Raw genomic sequence first — 22,402 nt, 5'->3', positions numbered from 1 at the left:
ACTTTGAATTGTTACAATTTACAAGTGTCGGTATTAGTGTGAACTAGTAAGAGTATTGGTATTAGTTCAAGATTGAAAAGAGCTTAAAGATAGGAAGGGTATAAAATATAGGATGACTATGACCCTGCACTTTAGCTTAAGACAGTAAAATAATATCAAGTTGTGTACCCGAGCTGTCGGTTCCACCCTCAGGGCTGCCACTTGAATACATCGTAGCTAATTTTCCATCCAGAATAAACCGGAACCAGCCGTTGCTCCCATTGGAAAGTTCTAGGGCAGCAGCATCGCTCCATATATACAGACAGTCTCGACCCCTGCATATGCACCAGTCTCTCCAATGATAAGCTTTGCCTTGAAGGATTTCTTTGGCATCTTCCATTAATGTCTCCTCAGTCTCTTCCTGGAATGCAAGAAATCAGATTTTGATAACATGCTCATGATTCGAGCCTAACTTGTTTTCAATTTCCCTTTCCAACTACCCTAATGTGGCATTGCAAGAAAAGTCATCCTACTCCATGTAAATAACAAAATGAATTAATATGGAAATTATTATTGTTTTTAATTCCATTAAGGTTTAAATTTCATTCATATTTGGGAAATAAAATACATGGTTGATAATAATTAGACAAAAGAGAGTAATTTTTTTTTTCTGCGAAACTTACTTGTAGAGGTTATATTGATTTCGGTGGTCTCTGCCACCATCCGCTTGGGAACTCTTTGCTTAGATGTTTGAAAATCCATATAATTTACACATTTCACCAATAAAAATTACTAGCATCTGCAGCCTGTATGCTTCACAAACAAATGAAGTCAAAAGTTGATGAATTTCTAAACATGTAATGCACTTTTGTTAATGCTTTTCATGCATTCAGGCTATGAAATCAAACTCAAGATTTTTCTTAGCAGACACCACAAAGTACTTCACAATTCTATAAAATCAGTTCATTGTGAATATTTTAATCCAATTTCATGTCTAGAACCTTAAATATTTTATGTGAAAAATGTCACACATGTAATGCTGGAATAACCCTAATGATGCTAATTCACTACTGAAATTTTGAGGTTTTTTACCCTGAAGCAAGGTGCCAAAATATGCATAGATTATGTCACCATAAAAGCTAATGTAAGCCTCACATTTATCATATTATTGCTAATGTTCCTTGTGATTACCACACTATAAACTGGCAAGTTTGCTGCACAAAGATTTCACAGTCTAGCATAAGATACAATGTACTCACATTGATATCCTCCTTTTTAATTTGTATTTCCTGGATTTCTTGTGGCCCTGCCAGTTGCATCACTTTGGAGAAAACACCAAGACGAGCAAAATGATCCAAAAAGATATCCTGTGCTTTGCCCATGAGATCCTGAATAATTTGCAAAACGACTAGGTGTCCATCTTCATCCTCCTGCAAATTGATAAAATTTCATCAATATTAATTATATCTACAAACATTACTCCTAATAATTCATTGCAAACTAAATTTGGAAGAAAAAAGACATGCTAGAACTGTCTATGGAAATATGTATACATGTCCACTGCTATCTTGAAGACCTTTAGTGTGACCTGGTTTTATCATCAGCATTCCTCTGTGCAAATGTTTCAATTCAATCCAGGGATTTGTAGATTAAACTACTCTGCAGATCATTATGTGACTTTAGAATCATTAAAACCCCCTCCTATATAGGTAAAGTTCCCCATGCATATAGCACTGTGCCATGAACACGCATTTAGGGGTGAGGATAGGGCCCCACACATTCTTGATGTCGGACATTTTGGAGATGATGTGATCAGCAACATGCTCCAGCTGCCTTTACCACCCAGTGGCCACTATAGGACTATGATAAAATTCATGTATTATATAATTGTTGGGTCTCTCTAATTCCAATGCATCTTAAACTAATTAAATTGAATGAAATTGTGTATATATATATATTTAATATATCACAGGAATAGGGTTAGAAATGGTGCCAGAAGGGCGGATAAATACAAATAATGAAGGAGACAGTAAACACTTACCACACGAATAGAAATAATTCAATATTTCGCGATCTGAGTCGCATTTTCAAGAAGATAGATAAAAGATCGACGACACTTTGAGTAGAGGCACAGAATACTGACCGTAGCGTCTCTACGGTCAGTGTTGCCAGAAACAGTTGAAAGGAAACACAAAATACTTTAGCCAGTGTTTACTGTAAGGTGGGTGGGTAGTTTCGGGGAGGAGAGGAAAGAGTTACTGGTTGGCTAGGTTGAGTCCGGGGGGTATAGTGGCGTGCATGCCTGCTATATAGGCCCTTTCCCATCGCCTGCAGAAAGATGTGTCAGAGCGGGGGGGGGGAGGTAAAAGGTGGATGATGGCAACACGGAAGCAGAAACCGACTAAATGAGTTCACCACCCTCAAATTCACCTGGTTCCACTCCAAAGACCAAGTGACCTTCCTCGATGTGGACATCCACATTGCAGGAGACCACTTGGAAACATCCATACATATCAAACCAACCAACCACCTTCAGTATCTCCACTACTCCAGCTCACACCCCTACCACACCAAAAAAGCCATCCCATTTTCCCTTGCCCTCAGAGGCCAGCGCCTCAACTCATCCACCTCATCCCGCCAAAAGTACAACCTACGCCTGCACCAAGCCCTAACCAACCGTGGCTACCCCTCCACCCTCATCAACAAACAAATCACTAGAGCTAACTCCCACAACCGCACCAAACAACCCAAAACCAACCCTCCAACTCTGATCACCCAATACCACCCTCACATTACGAAAATCAGACATACCCTCCACTCCCTCCTCCCCATCCTGCACAGTGATCCCGAGACCAGAGACATCTTTCGGGAAAAACCTAGGGTCGTCTTCCGTCGCCCCCCCCCCCCAACCTCCAAAACATCTTGGTCCGAAACACCCCCACCCCTTCCGCACCCCTTCCCCCAGCCCACAGGTGCAACAAACCCAGATGCAAGACCTGCCCCATACTCATCACCTCCCCCACCCTCCTGATCCCTACAGCAGCAGGTGAGTTCACCCTTCACCCTAAGGGCACCTGCCACTCATCCAACCTAATTTACACCCTCATCTGTCAAATCTGCGGCAACTTCTACCTAGGCAAAACCTCCACCCCCTTGAATCTAAGGATAAATAATCACCGTTCCTCCACCCAAAACTCCGATTTCACAGTTGCCATCCACACCAACAGCCATAACACCACCTTCAACAACTGCTTCCGTGTTGCCATCATCCACCTTTTACCCCCCCCCCCCCCCCCCGCTCTGACACATCTTTCTGCAGGCGATGGGAAAGGGCCTATATAGCAGGCATGCACGCCACTATACCCCCCGGACTCAACCTAGCCAACCAGTAACTCTTTCCTCTCCTCCCCGAAACTACCCACCCACCTTACAGTAAACACTGGCTAAAGTATTTTGTGTTTCCTTTCAACTGTTTCTGGCAACACTGACCGTAGAGACGCTACGGTCAGTATTCTGTGCCTCTACTCAAAGTGTCGTCGATCTTTTATCTATCTTCTTGAAAATGCGACTCAGATCGCGAAATATTGAATTATTTCTATTCGTGTGGTAAGTGTTTACTGTCTCCTTCATTATTTGTATTTATATTTAATATATTTAATTTAAGGTGCGGAATTTACATTTACCATTTCACATACTCAGACTCAAAATACATCTACAAACACAAGTCACAAATGTTACAGGATATACTAATGTACGAAAATTTGTTAATTGCGTAAGAATTTCAAACTCAAATTTACCTAATCAACTTCAAGATATCAATCTTGAAATAATCTTCAGTCTGTCAGATTGATTGCTCTAACAAAGAAAATGGATTGAGAGAATTCTATTTTATTTTCCAGCAACTTTCTTTTGCTTCCTTGATTAAAAAAAAAAAAGCTAAACTGTGAAAAAGTTACCTCAGGGCATTTATAAATTGCATAAATTCAATGGGATAAGGATTAATAAAAGTTGCAATTTTTCACGTCTAAGGAGAAAGATTCATGCAGAATTCCCGGAGCCATGAATTCATGCATAATTCCCGGTGAGTAGCCACCCTGCCAGGGTTTCCCTCGGATACTCATTGATTTGAGGCTGGATGAGCCCCAGAGCCACTTTATGCAGGGACGAGGCAGTAAAAATTTCGACCTTAGATCACCCACCCAGGTAATGGAACCTGGGTCTCCCGCGTGGCAGTCAGATGTCCTACTGACTAGACCACTGTGGCCCTACTTCCTTCTATATGCTACTCAATTTCAGTAAAAACAGCACAATTTCATTTGGATATGGACACTGTATACCGAGGACATGGAAGTACATGACATACACTATTCAAAGGAAAATAGCAAAATTAAAGACACAGAGAAAGAGAAACCAATAACCCAAGAGATGTCACCGATACGAAAACTTAGTTCTTCTATGTTGTTAGGGACACCCAGAATGGATTCATTTCTGTATGCCCTTTCTTTCCACGTATTTCAATAACTTGGTTCTTTCCGCTCTTTACTGTAATGACTACTTTCTCCTTGTAAGCAGTGTTCATGCACATTCAAAATCAAAAACCTGTTCCAGCAATCCTTTGTTTCTAACGAGGAACAAAATTTTTAAAGAACATGGCACAAAACTGATTTAGCATCTTTTAACCCCTCTTCCTCAATTTCAATCTTGATAATATAGGTGGGAAACACATGGAATATATCAGAATTTTATTCTTGATGGATGCAGTAAATGTGGTTTTAATATTGCGTATGTGAAATTTTGTGTTTCCACATTGCGAATTAGATATTTTTTTCCCAGATTAATTTCGAAGGCTCACTGCCTTCACTGAGGATACAATTGATTTGGTGTTTTAAGTCCACTTTATGCACAGTAAGGCTAATCGGGACTGGACCTACAGTTTTAAAGTGTGATCCGAACCACTTGTGCCTCTACCGGGTATCAAACCCGGGACCCTTTGATTACAAGGCAATGACACAACCACTGCGCCATCAGGGAGGCCCTACACTGAGGATACAGTGGAACCTCAATTTTATGTTTTTCAAGGGACCAGCATGGAAAAATTTAAAATGCACGAAAATGTAAAACAGAGGAAAATTTTATACCATTTTGCTATGCTGGGACCATAAGACTGAATGTAAAATGCAGGAAAAATGTAAGATCAGGTTCCACTGTACATTGCCTGGAATGGAGATGGTAGTGCATCACTTCTTTGTTTGCTCCCGGGCAGCTGTAGTTCCAGTTTCTCCCGTTTGTGGTGCAGGTATCTCTCTCCTGGCTTGTGTCATCTGCTGGCGATGCAGGGTGGTGATTGGACTACCTGCTGTGTTGTGTTGCTAGGTGTGGTGTGGTTCATGTTCTTTGGGTGGGTGGTAAGGAGGTCGAGAGAGGGGGGCTGCCAAGAAACACACAAGCACCACAAGATGGGAGAAAATGGAACTACTGCCACCTGGGAACAAACAAAGAAGTGACACACTGCCATCTTCATCCCAGATGCCGCATCCTCGGTAAATGAAGGCCAAAATTTCAAGAACACAATGAGAATTTTAATGTGTTATTTTCTGCCTTTTTTAATTTCGTTCCTAGTTATGAACAGGGGTAAGAGCACAAGGTGTTAAGATATTTAAGTGATTACTTGTTTATGTCATCCAAATCCTGTAAATTGGCATTCTGCACAAGCTATCCATCCTTCACCAGAGAAAAAAGTCTCCGGTTGTGAAGTTTGGTGCTGCTGGTGGTCAGATTATGCGATCATATTTGATGATCCATCTATTACTGCCAGTTGATTTTTTCTAACTTAGTTGAAACATTAAAAAAAATATGTATAATTATAAAAAGTGAATTTCTGTCACACAACTTTGACACAGAATTAACACAAGCTCTGATATTTTTCATATTTCACAGATAACTAGAATGTTGATGCCAATGTATTGGATATTATTCACTAATTATGATACTTCAGGGATATTTATATTTTCTTTTTAATTTTTGTTTTAAGTCCACTTTATGCACAGAAAGGCTAATTGGGACTGGACCTAAGTTTAAAGTGGGATCCGAACTACCATGCATCTCCACCAGGTATCGAACCCAGGACCTCTTGATTAGGAGGTGACGATGTTACCACTATGGCATCAGGGAGGCCCAATACGTCAAAGTTATGTGAAACACACAAATTTAAAAGGAAAAATATCCTTCTGAAAACTAATACACAAAACATTTTCCAAACACAAACTGAACTGAAAAAGTCTTACCTCATTATCTAATACTATGGCAATGACTTCCACTAGCATAGTACCAAAATTATATGTTGGGGACTCAGGGCTGCAAACCTCCACTAATAAAGATGGCTGAATGTAATGCACCATCTTCTTGATAAGACTTAAACTTGCTTTCCTGAAATGATACATGAATTTCAGACATACCACTATTATCTACAGATGAAATTACATTTATACGTATTTAATGCACAGAAAGTAAAATCATATTCAATCGTATATTTGTTCCAAAATTACGTGAGAAATTAAGGAATCTATTCATGGTGGTTCCGGTAAACGTGGTTTAAAATTACTTACGTGAAATTTAGAAGATTTCGTACTTCCACGTTGCACAATTTAATGGTTCAATCCTATTAATTTCGAAGATCCACTGTCTTCATTCACAAAAGGGTACGGTGTTTGAAGCGGAGATGGTACCGCGTCACTACATTGTTTGTTCCCGGGCAGTGGTGGTTGCGATTCAATGTAGTGACGCAGTACCATCTCCGCTTCAAACGCCGTACCCTTTTGTGAATGAAGACAGTGGATTTTCGAAATTAATAGGTTGAACCATTAAATTGTGCAACGCGGAAGTACGAAATCTTCTAAATTTCAGGTAAGCAATTAAGGAATCTAGCCCTTGAAGTTTCCTGTGCAAATAAAAATGTTACGTTTATTTTACCTGAGCAGAAACACAAAAGGAAATACAGCATGCTTAAAAATTAATTGTCAAATTTCACCAGAACTGTCAGTGCAAGGAGCATATATATATGTACGCTGCTCCTACTGCCCTTACTGTTTTAACCACATTTTATAATCAATAGTCGAAACACAGTGAAAAATCTGATTTTTTAAAGTTCTATTTTTAAGAATGCTCCGTTTCATTTTGTCTTCCTGCTCTCAGACAGATAAGATGTTCAGCATGTGGAGTTAGAAGCCCCATGATGCAGCCTATTGAGAAAATGGCTCAGTCCAAGAGACATGCAAGCAACAAGTGACATGTGCAGCTTGTGGTGACATTCCTGTATGAAAGGTTGTATTTAGTTGTGTAGGTTCGTTTTGTTTCCAAATGACAACTGCCTCTTGTCACTTGTTGCTTGTCATTTCAGTTTAAAAGCTCCTTTACAAAAAAAAAAAAAAAAAAAAAAAATCACCTCACTAAAAGATCTTGTACTGTATAATTATGGCAAACAAGTTCAATATTTACCTCACAGAGGGTAGCATTGTACTTTGGAATGTATTGCAGAAAACTGGTAACAGCCGACGCAAATATACTGGTGCCATCTCTGGATCACCTTTTGGTTCGCCTGTATCTTCTGGTTCAACTGTATCAGCCTTCTTCTCTTTCTCAACCGGCATCATCCACTCACCTGAAATACCAGTTGGGAGTAAAAATCAATAACAAAATCTGACACTGAGGAACAAATTACATTAATACCACACATCTCAATATTCTTCACACACAAAAAAAAAAACAAGTAACTAATTCACCTAGCTTGTTTAGATATCCATCTATCACAGATGTTCCAAGTAGTGGTGTACAGAACCAATTGGAGGGGGGGGGGTCTATGGAATCAAGATATATATATAATATATATTATATATATATATATTTTCATAAAAATTATAGATGATGTTTGAAATTGTAACCATTATTGTTTAAACATAAATGCATATTGGTTTAAAAAAAGGGGGGTTTGCGGTATCATGCTAAGTGGGAATCAGCCACCCACTACCATTACCTCTAATTCTAGTGATATTTAATCCCATTCATTTTCTTACCTAGATACAAGTTTCTGTACATATGTTCATTTAATAGCTTTAGGTTTGTTTTTAAAAGCTGAAAAAGGGATTAGGATGGAATGCCTTGTAGTAGTCCAATTTTAATTGCAGTATGTACTTATTAATCATTATTGGAAGATTTGACAATGGAGAATTCTTCTCATTTCCGTCCTTTTAAATTAATTATGGATGGGACCCATTAATCGGTACTCTATCGGTATCGGCCGATATAAGCATACCGGTGTATCGGTAAAATTACAGATTATTTTACCGATCCGATATATCGCTAAATATCTGATAATTTAGTGGAAAATTCTGCCATTTTGTTGTAATTTTTATGGAATATCTCCATGCCCTAATTTCTATAAAAGTAAATGTCTAAATATGCAATTTCTTTTTCACTGCAGTCACCTCAAAACACACATTTATTAAGGAGATCAATGAACCTTTCAGGTTCTTCAAGGACCATTTCTAATTTTATATCGGATCGGTAGAATATCGGTTATCGATATCGGTAAATTTTATATCGTTACTTTATCAGTATCGGCCAAATTTCATATCGGCCCATCCCTAAAATTCATCCATTGTTTTTTTTTTATATATAGTAACTTAATACATATTAAAATTAAGTAGTAGTTCTCCTCTTACAAAATGTTTATCCTTCCGTACTTAAAACAAGGTTATACTGACATGAAATATTGACTGATCAAGTTCTGTGCAATTCACTCGACAATTGACTCGAGAAAAATATGTGCAGTTTGATGCAGCATGTTAGGATTTGTATGGACTTTCAGCACCCACAGTGATGTCACCACCTTTCTCATTTAAAACAAAATACTGTCTCTTTGCATGTGTTGTAACCCAGGATAGGAAGCTTTATTCGGGACAACTACATAGTGATGGTAGCTATAGTTAGTTGTTGTTTTTGTGTGCATCAAGGTATAATTCATGAATTTCATTTATGACGAAAACATGAAATTTGAAATAACACATTTTAACGATAATTTTTCATGTTTTTGAAAGGAGCGAGGTGCATTTTGTTATCATGTTTTGTCACGAAATGATGCCAAATGTGAAATAAACTCTTAAAACACGAAATTTAAGGTATATTTGCCAATGTGTCACCTTTCGAGTTCTGAATTATGCTGGGAGTTATGCAATTCATGTAAAATTGATTAATTCTGCTGTAAATATTTGAGAAGCAAAAATGGACTCCTTTACACAGGAATAAACTTAATACTCTGATAACTATATAAAATTGTTGTTTTCAGTCCACTTTATGCACAGATAAGACTAATCGGGACTGAACCTAGTTTAAAGTGGGATATAAACCATTGTGCAATGTGCCTCCACCATGTATCCAACTTGGAACCCTTCATTACAAGGTGCTGATGTTATCGCTCTGCCATTGGGGAGATCCAAAGGTTAGACTGTCATATTGGTTAAGCTATTAGATAATTATCTCAAGGTTTTTTTGACATATGCATAGTATATAATATCAAACAATTGGAAAGGGAAAAAAATTCTACTACTGAACAGAGCAACCAGTGAAAGGTTAGTGGAATTTAAATAGGGCTGAATCAAGTGGTAACATAATGAACTTTCTTAAACCAAAAGTGCGGCACCTTAGTTAAGATGACCTGTCTTGGTTGCCAGGAAAATGGAAACAGATAAAAGTATCTCTCAGTGTGATATTTGCATAACTTTAAATATGAAACATGTACTTAGTTTTCACCAAGGTATGTATTTACAAGACATTTAACTTCAATTGTTTATTGTTTCAGGATAGAATATCAGGCACTGATGAGCAGAGCTAGGAATTTTAGGTGCAAAAATTTGCCAATAAAGGTGCAAAAAAGGTGCCAATTTTTGTACAAAAAGGTGCTAAAATAGGTGATAATTTTTAGATGTAAAATTTATTGTGAGCAGTGCATACATATATGATTCAACTTGTCTGGATAAACACATAGAGTATTCTCTGGTTTTAAATCGTGTAATATAACTAAGCAAAGAAAATTTTCTGATACATTAGAAAGCGACATAAAGGAAAACATGCTTCTTCTTACTTGCTTAGAATTAGTCATCTAGAAAACTGTTAAAATAGATTACATTCAAAATTTCTATGTTCTTCTGAGTGAGGCTACATCTGCCGTTGCTAAGCAGATAAAGTTGAAAAAGAATGTTCAACGTCAACAGACACAAGTGGTGCATATTTTGTTTTAAACCAGTAACCCACATCCTTGTTGAAGATTGTAGGGTTTGAACAACAATTCGTAAACAATACAGCATAGGACAAAAAAGCACAACTTCTAGCAATTGTAACGCGTCATTGTTGGCACTGTTTAAAGTCCGCGTGCTTACTACATTAACGTCCAAGAACTGAAGAAAGCCGATCCATTGTTGTGCGGTAAACAAGAATCGCGTGCCAAGAAGCCGTGCCTCGAATGTGGGTGGGGTTAAACAGCACGCGAGTTGTATTAAAAATAATGATAAAGATGCAAAAAGGGCGGAAAGGTGCAAAAGGTTCTGAGATTGTGAAAAAGGTGGAAAAGGTTCTGAGATTGTGAAAAAGGTGCAAAAAGGTGCAACTGAAACACCATGAGAAGAGTTCAATACGTGCTTATTTTGGGGATGGGTCACTTTTTTACTCATTTTCACACAAAATAATTCAAGGTGCAGCACCTAAAATTCCTAGGTCTGCTGATGAGATGGTTCGGACACATGAAGAGGATGTGTGCAGAAAGACTGCCAGTAAGGCCAAAGGGGAGACTAAGATGTCAGTGGTAAGAGCAGATAGTGGAGAGTGTTAGGAGAAGAGGACAAGATTGGAACACTGTGGAAAGAGAGGAATGGTGGAAGACCAGAAGAAAATTGAGAGGCTTAACTTCTATGCCAACCCAGCCAGAGCTAGGAAATGGCAAAATATGGTGTTTATTTCTTAAACCTAGAATCCACAAATAGTCATTGGCATTTATTTGAGTGCAGAGGAGACCTTGATGGCTTCAACCAAAGAACACAAACAGGTCATCAAACTAGTAAGGAGTCATAAGTAAAGTTTTGTATTTCCATGTTGTGAAATCCAATTCACAATGTGGAAACTTCAAGCTTTACTTATGCAATATTAAAAGCTGCATCTATCATGAATGACTAATACAGAAGGTTTACGATTGGAGTAAAAATATTGCTAATTGAAAACATTGATGTAAGAAGTAAATGACAGAGTTCGGATTTACACTTTCCTATTAATAGGAAATTATTAATAAGGAAGTATTGTGGGGTGTAAAGGATGATCCTTCCACGTAGGACACCCAATTGTCAACCTCACTTCCACATAGTACACCCTGAGCTGCATTTTGTAGACTAATGAGGCTCTGGTGTCTGTGTTTTTGTCCTTATATGTGCTGAGTGCCCCTTTACAGCCTCAGCTTTTAACCAAAGTCAGAATGTTTTAATATTTTAGTTAACGACGTTACAGCTAATTTAGGTAAGGTAAGGGCTGAACCCTGTATAACGTGATGGGTGCAAAATAGCCTTTACAGTGTTGATGCACTCAAAAGTTCAAATTCAAAATCAAAGGAAGTATTTAGTGAAACTAGTGTAACAAAAAGTTTACATATGGATGGAAGCAGGGACCACCACAATTAATAGAACCTTTACGTCAAGTTGAGTGGAAAAGTTTGCTTCTGTTCACTTCATTTCCAAAACATAAGGGGAATCTTAATAGTACGTCTAGTTAAAAACTACGGGGTGAAGAGAGACAGAGGGGGAGAAGGGGCTCGGACAAGACTCATCTTGACTGCATCTACAGTTTAAAGCAGCTTCATATGGAATTTAACCTGATTGATTACAAGGTAGAATTTAGCAACTATGATATAGAGGAAAATCTCCAGGATTGTTTTATGAAGAGTGACGTTAAAAAGATGTTTGTGAAATATTACAACGTAACAAGAAGGAACATGCTGTTTACAATATTAAATAGTAAATGAAAAGGAAGAGCATCTTTGAAGTGTATTAAAAAATGGATTGATCCACTCTTATTTTCCCTTTAAAATGCATGAATATGTGTATCAAAACATGGTGCCAGGCAGTATGATCTTTTATTATCATCAAAATGTAGAGGAAAAATTTACAGCCATCAAAAGTACAGAATTGTGAACATTACTATTAATTTCCAAAGGCCTGTAACATATTCGCACAATCTGTAAAAATTAAATTCAAAATCCAAGTTTGTTTCACGTAAACTTTATGCCATGTCTGGTCAACTTGCTGTAATTGTGGAAGAGCACTCTTGTATGCTCATGTGAACTGCAGAATGAGCAGCAGTAATGCAGTATTGTGAGAGGGAAAATGGCAGGAGGCTTCGTTGATCACATTCACGCAGTGTGCAGGTAGAAAGTTCATGCTGCATTGGAGCACTCGCTGACCTCTACAAAAGTGTTGCTCTAGCATCCTTTTTGCTGAGAGACTAATCAAGACTATACCAAAACTAAACTCGGTGGTGCATCATTCCTTTCAGTGCCAAAACTTTCAATGGGTGGTGCATGACCAGGGCGTAGAGTTGTATTGCCACTTTTCTTTGGCTTTTCAGACTAGAGTTTGCTACTATTGTTTACAAGTAGCTCCCCAATTGTTCTCATAATGCTGGTCAACATGAAAATTTTGGGAGCTCACATCAGGGATGAAGCCTGAAACTGCTTGCACAACAGTGCTGGAACTAAAGGTTAAGTGCAATCCAAATACCTGTGCAATATGCCTCCACCAAGGATCGAACACAGGATTGATTTGGTTTCTTAGTTCGCTTTTCTGCCACTTTGGCTAATCGTGATAATGAGGATGATTGTTGTTTTAAGTCCACCATATGCACAGAAAGCCTAATTGGGACTGGACCTACAGTTTAAAGCAGGGTGTGAAATCACTGCAGATTGGTGGGGGGAAGGAGCACACACACACACACACATTATATATATAATATTGTGTGTTGTGTGTGTGCAGATAATGTAATTAAATGTGTCCTATTATCAAATAATTAAATTATATTATAAAATATACAATATGTTATATCAATTGTCCTTCATTCAAAATTTGATTGCAAATTGAAGATTTTACTACACTGATAATGCTATGAACAATGATTTACGTGAGTAGGGGGAGTGGCCAAAATAAAGAGACACTGACTGGGTTGAGTGTCCTTAGAGATGAGGCTCTGTTGTTTGTTTTTTGTTTGTGTCTTTGATATTATTCCCGTGAAGTATATTCAACTTCAAAACTAATTGTTTATCTTTTGTTGTTAGAAAAAAACTCTCTCCCCTTGGAAAAGTTTGCTGGGGAAGAAATTTTAGGACAACATTGTTGGTGGTGGGGAATTTCCCCACCCCCCTGGGATTTTGCACCCTGGTTTAAAGAGATCCAAACCACTGTGGCATGTGCCAAACCCAGGACACCTGATTACAAAGCGACAGCATTACCATCACGTTACTGGGGAGGCACTGCAAAACTTTACACTAATAAAATGCAGACATAAATTTTCAGACCCTAACAGTGCACTTACGAATGTAAAGCAAATAGTAAAGATTTAGTTCAAAATCTGAATAACGTATTTGGTTCCTTAAAAAAAAGACATGTGACCAACTGTGCTTCAAAAACTTTAACAGCAAATTTAGAAATGTGTTTAAGAAATAGTATGCACTGACGAGGTCAACAATGAAATGAAAGTTGTAACAGCAATTCAAAGTCAACTTATGTAATTATTAAATTGATGTTAAAAAGTCAGCATTATCAAGTGATAATTCATATCTACCAATTAACCATTTCCATCATGAACATTACACTGACTGAATAGACAAAACATACTGACACTCACAAAAATTAACAAACACCACACACACACACACACGCACACAAACACTACATTTATTACTGTTACTAAAACACACACCTTTTTTAAAAATCAAAACAAGTGCACAGCAACACAAGCATGAGAAAAGCAGTCTATTTGAGAATCCAGATTTGTAAGTCATTACAACATCCATCAACTTTCATGAGTACAGCAAATCAAACAAAACCACACAAAGCACAATGACTAAAAGCACTATTTTACTACTGTAAAGTATCCACCATGCTACAGCAAGACCCAGTGAATATTGTTGGACAAACAATTGTTAAAAAATACTATTTATTGACATTTCTGATCACTTTATCATTTGTTTTAAAAATATATACAAGTGATGTACAATTTGCAGATAAAATATTTTTTACAGGAATTCAGCAAGTTCCAATGCATTTCCTTGCTCTTCAATGGCTGAGTATCCACATTTAAAAAGCAGATATAGAACTTCAGCTAATCAATTTCTTATGGTGACCATGAATAATAACGAAGTTAAGAAATACATCCTGTTACAGTAGTGATTATGGAACAAATATTAAATTTAAAAAAAAAAGAACAAGATTTAACTGATACTTCCTTTTACTTCATAGGATAACAATCTGCTTATTTGCTAAATAGATGAAACATCAAATATTGCATTCTTGTAAAATAATTTGTCATACGTTTTATTTGCAAGTCCTAGTTCAGATTTACTGTAGAAATTCTCGTTGCCACTTAAATGTATTCTCAGCAAGTAGTTTATCCAAAATTACCAAAGCTTAACTTAAGCATGTTAAATAACAGACTAACTACAGCCTCTGTAGAGGAAGAAACCAAGAAAACTTCTTAAAAAGAAGTCACAAATAACCAGGAACAGACACTGTGGATTCTTTAAAGGCATTCAAAAATTGATTTTTGAAAAAGATACCTGAATAATGGTAGAAAATGTAAATAAAATTTACAGAAACTAAAAATGATAACTTGACAAGCATGCAGACAATATAACCAAACCTACATGAAAGATGGGAAAAATCAGATTCAACTGTATGTGGCTGAAAGCAACTGTTTAGTGACTTGAATGTGCACGGTGGAGGAATAGAAAGAGCAAAAAGTTTGGAGAAATTACATTCAAGGAACCAGAATACCGATCCTTTAACATGGGGCAGAGTTTGATCCCCGATAATAACCCGTGGCTCGACAGCCCTTGAAGGGCCTAGGCAGATCTCCCGACTGCCAGTCTCCCTCCCACAATCCTACCTACAGGTGTGGAGATCTTCAACTGGATTGAAGAGTTGACAGTTGTCTGAAAACAAATCAACATTTTGCAATGCATGAAATTAAAAGCCATTAATATGTTTGCAGGGGAAGGCACATTTTGATCGTTGATGCATGTTTTGGACATTACTTCACCATCAATAACATCTAGTTCTTTTAAGATTTTCTATGCAGCCACAGGTATTACGTAAACAGCAATGATAATATTGCAGCTGATGTGGTCTGACATCAGGGTTTGGCTCAGCTGGTTTGAGTCTCCTGGGGGGGGGGGGGGGGGGGCAATAACAATTTTTCTCCTGAGATTTCGACCAGGGCTAGAAACAAGTAGCATAATCCAGTCATGGAAAACCAGATTAACAATTCTGAGTTTGTCGTGCTGACCATATGTCACCCCATAACTGGTTGGATATCTCTCACCTCTGCTGACACATGTGTATTAGTAGGTAGGCCCTGAGCCTTAAGAGTTGTTACACCACAGGTTATTTATTTATTTATCAAATGGTACTAAAAACAGTTACTAAAAATATTATTATTATTATTATTATTAGGGCTGAGTTGGTAACACTTCAACGCATTTAAGGTCTGTGTAACATGGCAAACACTCCTCTTTCAACTGGCGGTAATATCATGTATTTCTGTTCACTATTGGTGAAAATATGGGCTTACAATAATTTTTGCATACCTTGTATTCTATGTTTCATTTGATGGTATAAATAAGGAGGTTACAAGTCTTAGTTATATACTGCAAAACTGGTAAATAAATGAATATTAAATTCTAATATACTTATACAGGGTGTACACAAATGAATATCAGAGTTTTAAACTTTTATATTTTCTATGCTATACACATTACAAATATGAACAATATATGAAATGAAAGAATAACTCACCAAGTTTCGATTCTAGGCATGCACAAAATTTGTTTCCTAACTCTGCCGCTTGGCTCTGAATTAAACCTCGCGAGTTCCCACACACAAAAAGACTTAAGCTCGGGAGTCACCATCTTTACGAATGGCTCTGCCAAGTGGCAGAGTTTGGAAACAAATTTTGTGCATGCATAGAATCGAAACTTGGTGAGTTACTCTTTCATTTCATATATAGTTCATATCTGTAATGTGTATAGTATAGAAAATATACAAGTTTAAAACTCCAATATTAATTTGTGTACACCCAGTATTGCTTTTCTACTTCTCTCAATAACAATGAAAATGAAGTGATGAAATGGTCAAGAGAACAATAACAAACATCCACATATTACATGAATTACACTCAATATGCTGATCATTGATACTGACAAGGCAGAAAAAGATAAAATCCTGCCAAGCTAAACAAACAATATACAGTAGACCTAATATGAGAATGATTCAATTGTGGCCAAAGGGTTAGTACTCTTGGTTTGATGCCAGAGGGGGGTCCCAAAAATTCCAGGGCTGACCTAGCATTGACAGGACAACTGATAGTAGCAAGACTCTGTCCTAAAAGTCGCATAGCAACTGCAAAGGGACTCTATGCGGATCGACAACGAAAAGTCACTTTCGCAGTTCTTAGCCCTCGAATAGCTGTGGCACCATGGAGGTTTTTTTTAAAAAAATATGTACGAGAACCTAAATAATAAATCGCAAACATAATTAGAATAAGTGCAAATGATAGAATTCAAGAAATACAAAAAATCTTCCTTTTCCCCTTCAAAGCTGTTATTGTCCACCTTTCTGGTTCAGATTTAAAATTTACTGATACCCAACATGCTATCAGTCCAATAAGACAGGTCCTTCAGACCCTGAATTATTCACCAAGTTGCTTCAATAGCTTTTTCTTTTATTGTTGAGAAAGAAACACATAGAAAATTAACAAAATGTAAATACTATTGTATGCTAATTGTAAAAATATCATAAGTCAAAGCATTGGCAATTTTACAGATACATCAACATATCTATATTGGTCCATACTGATAGGGTACTGATTATCAGGGTGAGAAAAGCAAAAGCTACATAACTAAAATGTAATAGCTAGCTCATCATACAGACAAAGTTCCATTTTCAAAATCAAATACAGCGAATTTCCGATCAATGTTTTTGGTGGGACTAGCAAACAAGCAAATGAATAAAATTAGATACAGTAAAATGATTAATCAGAAAGATGATTTTCCCTGAGATAGTGGAAATCTGTTGTTAGTTGACTGTAAGATAATATGAAGTATATTGATAAAGATGTTTTCTCAGGATATAACCAGGTGATTTCCAGATAAGGTTCCGAGTTGTAGAGAGCAAACGTCACTCTCATCTTCATGGATTGAAGTGCAGAGACGTCAGTTTTTGTGTATTTAGTGGGGGGGAGGAGTCTGGTGTAGGTGGTGGGCCAATCAGGACACCGTGGAATTGACAACGGTGGTTGATATCCAGAGAAAACCTCTTCATCATTTGCTGCCAGCAAAGCTTCTAGAATTATTTCAATATGAAGTATAGTTTAGAATTGTTTTGTTACCCAGAGGATTTTAACATCATAAACATCTGTTGCCAGCTTAATCAATTGGCAATAATAGTAGTCTCTCTACCAGAAGGCATGGATCATTTGATAAAAAGTTATGAATTCAGATGGTTTGCCTACCAGAGAAACATTACATATTACATTTGTCTGTGTTGAATGAATGTGTGTGACAAGATTATTTTATCATTTTCTTGTTACAGAGCTAGTGGTGTCCTGCACCAGGGAAACGTTTATGCAGGAACACTGTCAGAAAATTTACCACCAGAGATCGGTCATGCTAGGAAACGAAACCATGTCTTCCGTGTGGCAATCAAGTGTCCCAACATTAATACACCATGCCATGCTTAAATTGATAAATTCCTGAACTTGTATTCTGAAAATTGATGGGAGGTTGATTGGTAAGGTAAACGTGGTCTGGAAGCATCCAATCTCACTAATCTCACTGCTAGTTACGCCTATGATATGTAATAACCTACGTTTCTCTAGCTTTTAATAAAAAGGAGACAAAGGAACTGGTTTTTCTCAATCCTACCAAATGCGACTGCTGAGCTAGACTTTCAGGTGTCATGCGTTCCTGTTTCCTAAGATCGTGGCAATATCATCTTGTGTTGGGAAGGGGAACTTGTTGCTCCTCTTCTGCCCCACAGGCAGCTTTGCTTCAAAATGTGAGCTGCTGCTGGTCAATGTCAGGTTGAACGAGGGAAAGTGGTGGAGGAAGAAAAAGAACAATTCAGATAAAAGTTGGCAAGTTTCATTTCCTTTCTGCCTCTGAAATATCTGCTGTTAACTAAATTCTCCTTCCTCCTTACAGACTGTTCTTGTGCAGCATTAGATACAGAGATGAAGCATTAGTTCAGAGAAGGTTAAAAGCTTGAAAATGTTACCATAATTACGTGTAGGGTTCACTGAGATCAAAACAAGAGAGCGTTAAATGTGGAAATTTAAGACTGCAAAACATTAGATCAGAAATTCGCTTTGATTGTTTTTGTTTTTTTTATGTCAATGCTGATTGATATAAATAACAAGACACACACAATTGTTTTATCATAAGTTAAAACAAAAGAGAGTGAGGAAAGAGGTTATTATTAACTGGGTATGTTGGGAATCAATGATCAAACATGAAACCACAAATATTTTGTTGTGTGCGTGTAAAATAAGGGGGGGAAAAGTATTATTACAGACAATCCATACTGCATTTTGCATTCTGCATTAAACTTCCCTTTCATTTATAAATACAAATATCGCGTATTGTTAATACCGAACTAGTTTTAATTGCAACCTGCTGATTAATTTATTTGCTTTATTTTCCTTTGCCTCTAGTCACTTTTGGCTAATCATGAGGATCAGGATAAAGGGTGATACGATGATGATAATGAAACGACAATCACAAACGTATATGGGCAGGACACAACACAAGCCACACACAGGGTTATATTGGCAGCGAGTCCAGATGGCAAAAGCCTCATCCATCTATCAGAATTCAGTCCAGGGTGTACTACGTGAAAGCATGGTTGACATTTGGGTGTCTTCAACAAAAGTCGCCCCTATTAATACATTACGCAAATACTGTGTACAGTGGCACTTCGATTTTACGTTTTTCAGGGGACCAGACTCAAGAAACTTAAAATACGGGGAACATTTTATAACATCTTGCTATGTTGGGACCATTCAAGATAGAATGTATAATGCGGGAAAATGTATAATCCGGGAACGTAAAATCGGGGTTCCACTGTATATATTAACCATCAAATAAACTTGAGGAACATATTCTACTGAATGTATTCAGTCCTCCTAGTCAAAATTCTTAACCTCACAATTAGTGTTATGTCCTGAAGTATATATTTTTAAGCGCTTAAGTCCCTACAATGTAATCAGGATGCTGAAACATTGCAATCACTTACAGAAATGATCTGGTAGATACGTATATTAATGAAATTAATTTGAGCATGTTCTCAAATCACTCCTCGCTACTTTCATTTGAAGATGAAATATTTATATATTTAGTCCCAGCCAAAATTGCGAATTGCTCAAATTAATTCCTTTACACTAGCAGAGTTTAAAAAATATATATATAAAAAAAAAACTCATTGTTGTCAAAGTTTAAAATGTTAATGCCATGAATGCATTCGTACAAACATGATCACTGGAAAATACCAATGAAGTGTACAATGGATTGAACAATAATTGTTTATTAGGAAAAGAAAGGAAAGCTGATAGCTAGGGGCATGCATATTTCGTTTTTGACGAAAAAACGAAATGTGAAAAAACACATTGTAGTGTTAATTTTTCATGTTTTTGAAAGGTGTGAGATACATTTTGTGACCATGTTTTGTCACGAAATAATGCGAAATGAACTGCAAAAAGCGAAATTAACTCTTAAACACGAAATTTACCGTTTATATACCGACGCGACACTTTCTGAAGTCTGAAGTATCCTGTGAGTTATGCAATTCACGGAAAATTGATTAATTCTGCTGTAAATATTTGAGAAGCAAAAATAAACCCCTTTACACAGGAATAAACTTAATACTCTGGTAACTTCATAAATGTGCTATTAGAAGGGATAAGTTTATTTTGTGTAATAAGTGCAGTTTTTAAATCAAACTTAGGATTATATTCACAATTTTAAAACCAAAATGTCATTTTATATAGCACTTTTCATGTGATTATTCACTGCAATAACACCGAAATTTCATTTTATTTACCGCTTTTGAACCCGAAATCGACTGTTTTTGTACCAAAATTTTGCTTTTTTAATTACCAAAAATATGTGCCTCTACTGATAGCCAACAGATCTTTGAAAATGCAGAAATTTGAGATGGGGCGTGGCAATACTACTTTTATATTTTGAAGACAGATGTATTCGCATGCATGTACAAACACACACAATCAGTATTGCACAAATTGCACTAGAAATGGAACTTTTAACTCTGTGCCAATTCTGTAAATCACAAAAAGGGGTCAATGAAACAAGACAACGTACATCATAGTGTCAAAATGAGATGAGGTCAAGCATTACTGTCCCACAACAGACTGTCTCACAACAGAAACTATAACTTCAAATGTAATTGTAATAACTCAAAAAATTATTGAAATCATCATTTTTCATGCATCCACATAAGAGCAAAACTGTCCGTAGAAAACCTGCAAGGCCAGCTACACACCGGATCTGATGCGACAAGTTACAAAGCGACAAAATGAGCCACAAAGCAACATGACGAGTTATTTTGTTAGTTAGCTAAAATCTGATGGCAGATTTCGTCCAAGAACGCAATAGGTCAAGGTCTGTCTTTTATAATTTGGGAAGCAGAATCAATGCAAATGTACACATACAGGCAGAATTAATGTATCATTTTATATGTTATGTATATAGTCAGTTTTTAATATATCAAAATGCATCTCAAAACATGACTTAATATCTCCATACAGATACGAAAGGCATCTTGCTATGGCCTTTAATTAAACCTTAATTCATAGGTCAAATAACAATACATGAGCTATTTAGCTTATTTTCTAATGGCAACATTAATCTGGTCATCCAGATTTTCTGTTTCGGCATCTCCTGTGTCAGAATATAATCACTAGAAGCATGCATATTTCGTTTTTGCCAAAAAAAAATGAAATGTCAAAAAACACATTGTAGTGTTAATTTTTCATGTTTTTGAAAGGTGTGAGATACATTTTGCTACCATGTTTTGTCACAAAATAATGCAAAATGAACTGCAAAATGTGAAATTAACTCCTAAAATATGAAATTTAGGGTTTATTTACAGACTCGACACCTTCTGATGTCTGAATTATCCTGCGAGTTATGCAATTCACAGAAAATTGATTAATTCTGTTCTTAATATTGGAGAAGCAAAAATGGACTCCTTTACACAGAAATAAACTTAATACTCTGATAACTACATAAATGTGCTATTACAAGTGAAATGTTAATTTTGTGTAATAAGTGTAGTTTTTAAATCAAATTTAGGATTATATTCACAATTTTACAACCAAAATGTATTTTTATATATTACTTTTCATCAAATCTTTCACCTCTTTAACACCGAAATTTTATTTTATTTACCACTTTTGAACCCAAAATTGACTCCAGTTTTGTACCGAAATTTTGCCTTTTTATTTACCAAAAATATGTGCCTCTAACAATCACGTTTAATTTGCAATTGCAATACCAAATTCCCCAGACATTCACAAACTGTCGCAATATGACTAGAGTCAAATGTTTCCTCTGGTGTGTGGCTGCCCATAAGAGCCCCATGTTAAACCTTCCCCAAGTCGGTTTGCAACAAAAATGATTTGTTGCATCGTGTCTGATCCAGTGTGCTGCTGGCCTAAGTGGGAATGAGACAGAATAATCTGTATTCAATCAGTATGAGCCAATATAAATATTCCTTATTTAATGTTGCTTTTCTGCCACTTTTGGCTAATGACACCAATGAGAATGAGTTACAATTAGATGAAACCTGTGCATTGCACTGTGCCATGACAGCACATAAGTGGTGTGGACACATTGCTCCACACATTCTCAATCGTTGCCACAGTGGTTGTGATGTTATAAGCATCACAAGCAGACTACCTTTACCCTCCCAGGCCCACTGGGTGTGCCCTTACGCACTCATTGCTTACAAGCTTGGTAAGCCCAGGCCGCTATGCAAGGGCAAAAACTTATGTCTAACATCATCCACCCTGGGAATAAAACCTGAATCTCTCACATGATCACCACACA

At 36.9% G+C, this 22,402-nt stretch overlaps 1 protein-coding gene across 10 annotated transcripts in view; it reads right to left on the bottom strand.

Moving 5' to 3' along the window:
* Ufd4 (ubiquitin fusion-degradation 4-like) overlaps window positions 1-22,402 on the bottom strand; it is a 219,528-nt gene that overhangs the window by 96,009 nt on the left and 101,117 nt on the right. For all 10 annotated transcript variants that reach the window (XM_083125212.1, XM_083125216.1, XM_083125220.1 and 7 more), the window contains 4 exons: window positions 7,474-7,636; window positions 6,264-6,405; window positions 1,239-1,409; window positions 169-400 (listed from right to left, as the gene is read on the bottom strand). In XM_083125212.1, the coding sequence (XP_082981338.1) occupies window positions 169-400; window positions 1,239-1,409; window positions 6,264-6,405; window positions 7,474-7,636 (708 nt within the window). The remainder of the gene's footprint in view (window positions 1-168; window positions 401-1,238; window positions 1,410-6,263; window positions 6,406-7,473; window positions 7,637-22,402) is intronic.

The sequence above is a fragment of the Lepisma saccharinum genome, chromosome 7, assembly GCF_977018435.1.
Source record: "Lepisma saccharinum chromosome 7, izLepSacc3.1, whole genome shotgun sequence".
In the NCBI taxonomy this organism is placed as follows: Eukaryota; Metazoa; Arthropoda; class Insecta; order Zygentoma; family Lepismatidae; genus Lepisma; species Lepisma saccharinum.
Note: the sequence above shows the minus strand (reverse complement) of the source record. Positions and strands in the feature narration are given on the sequence as shown.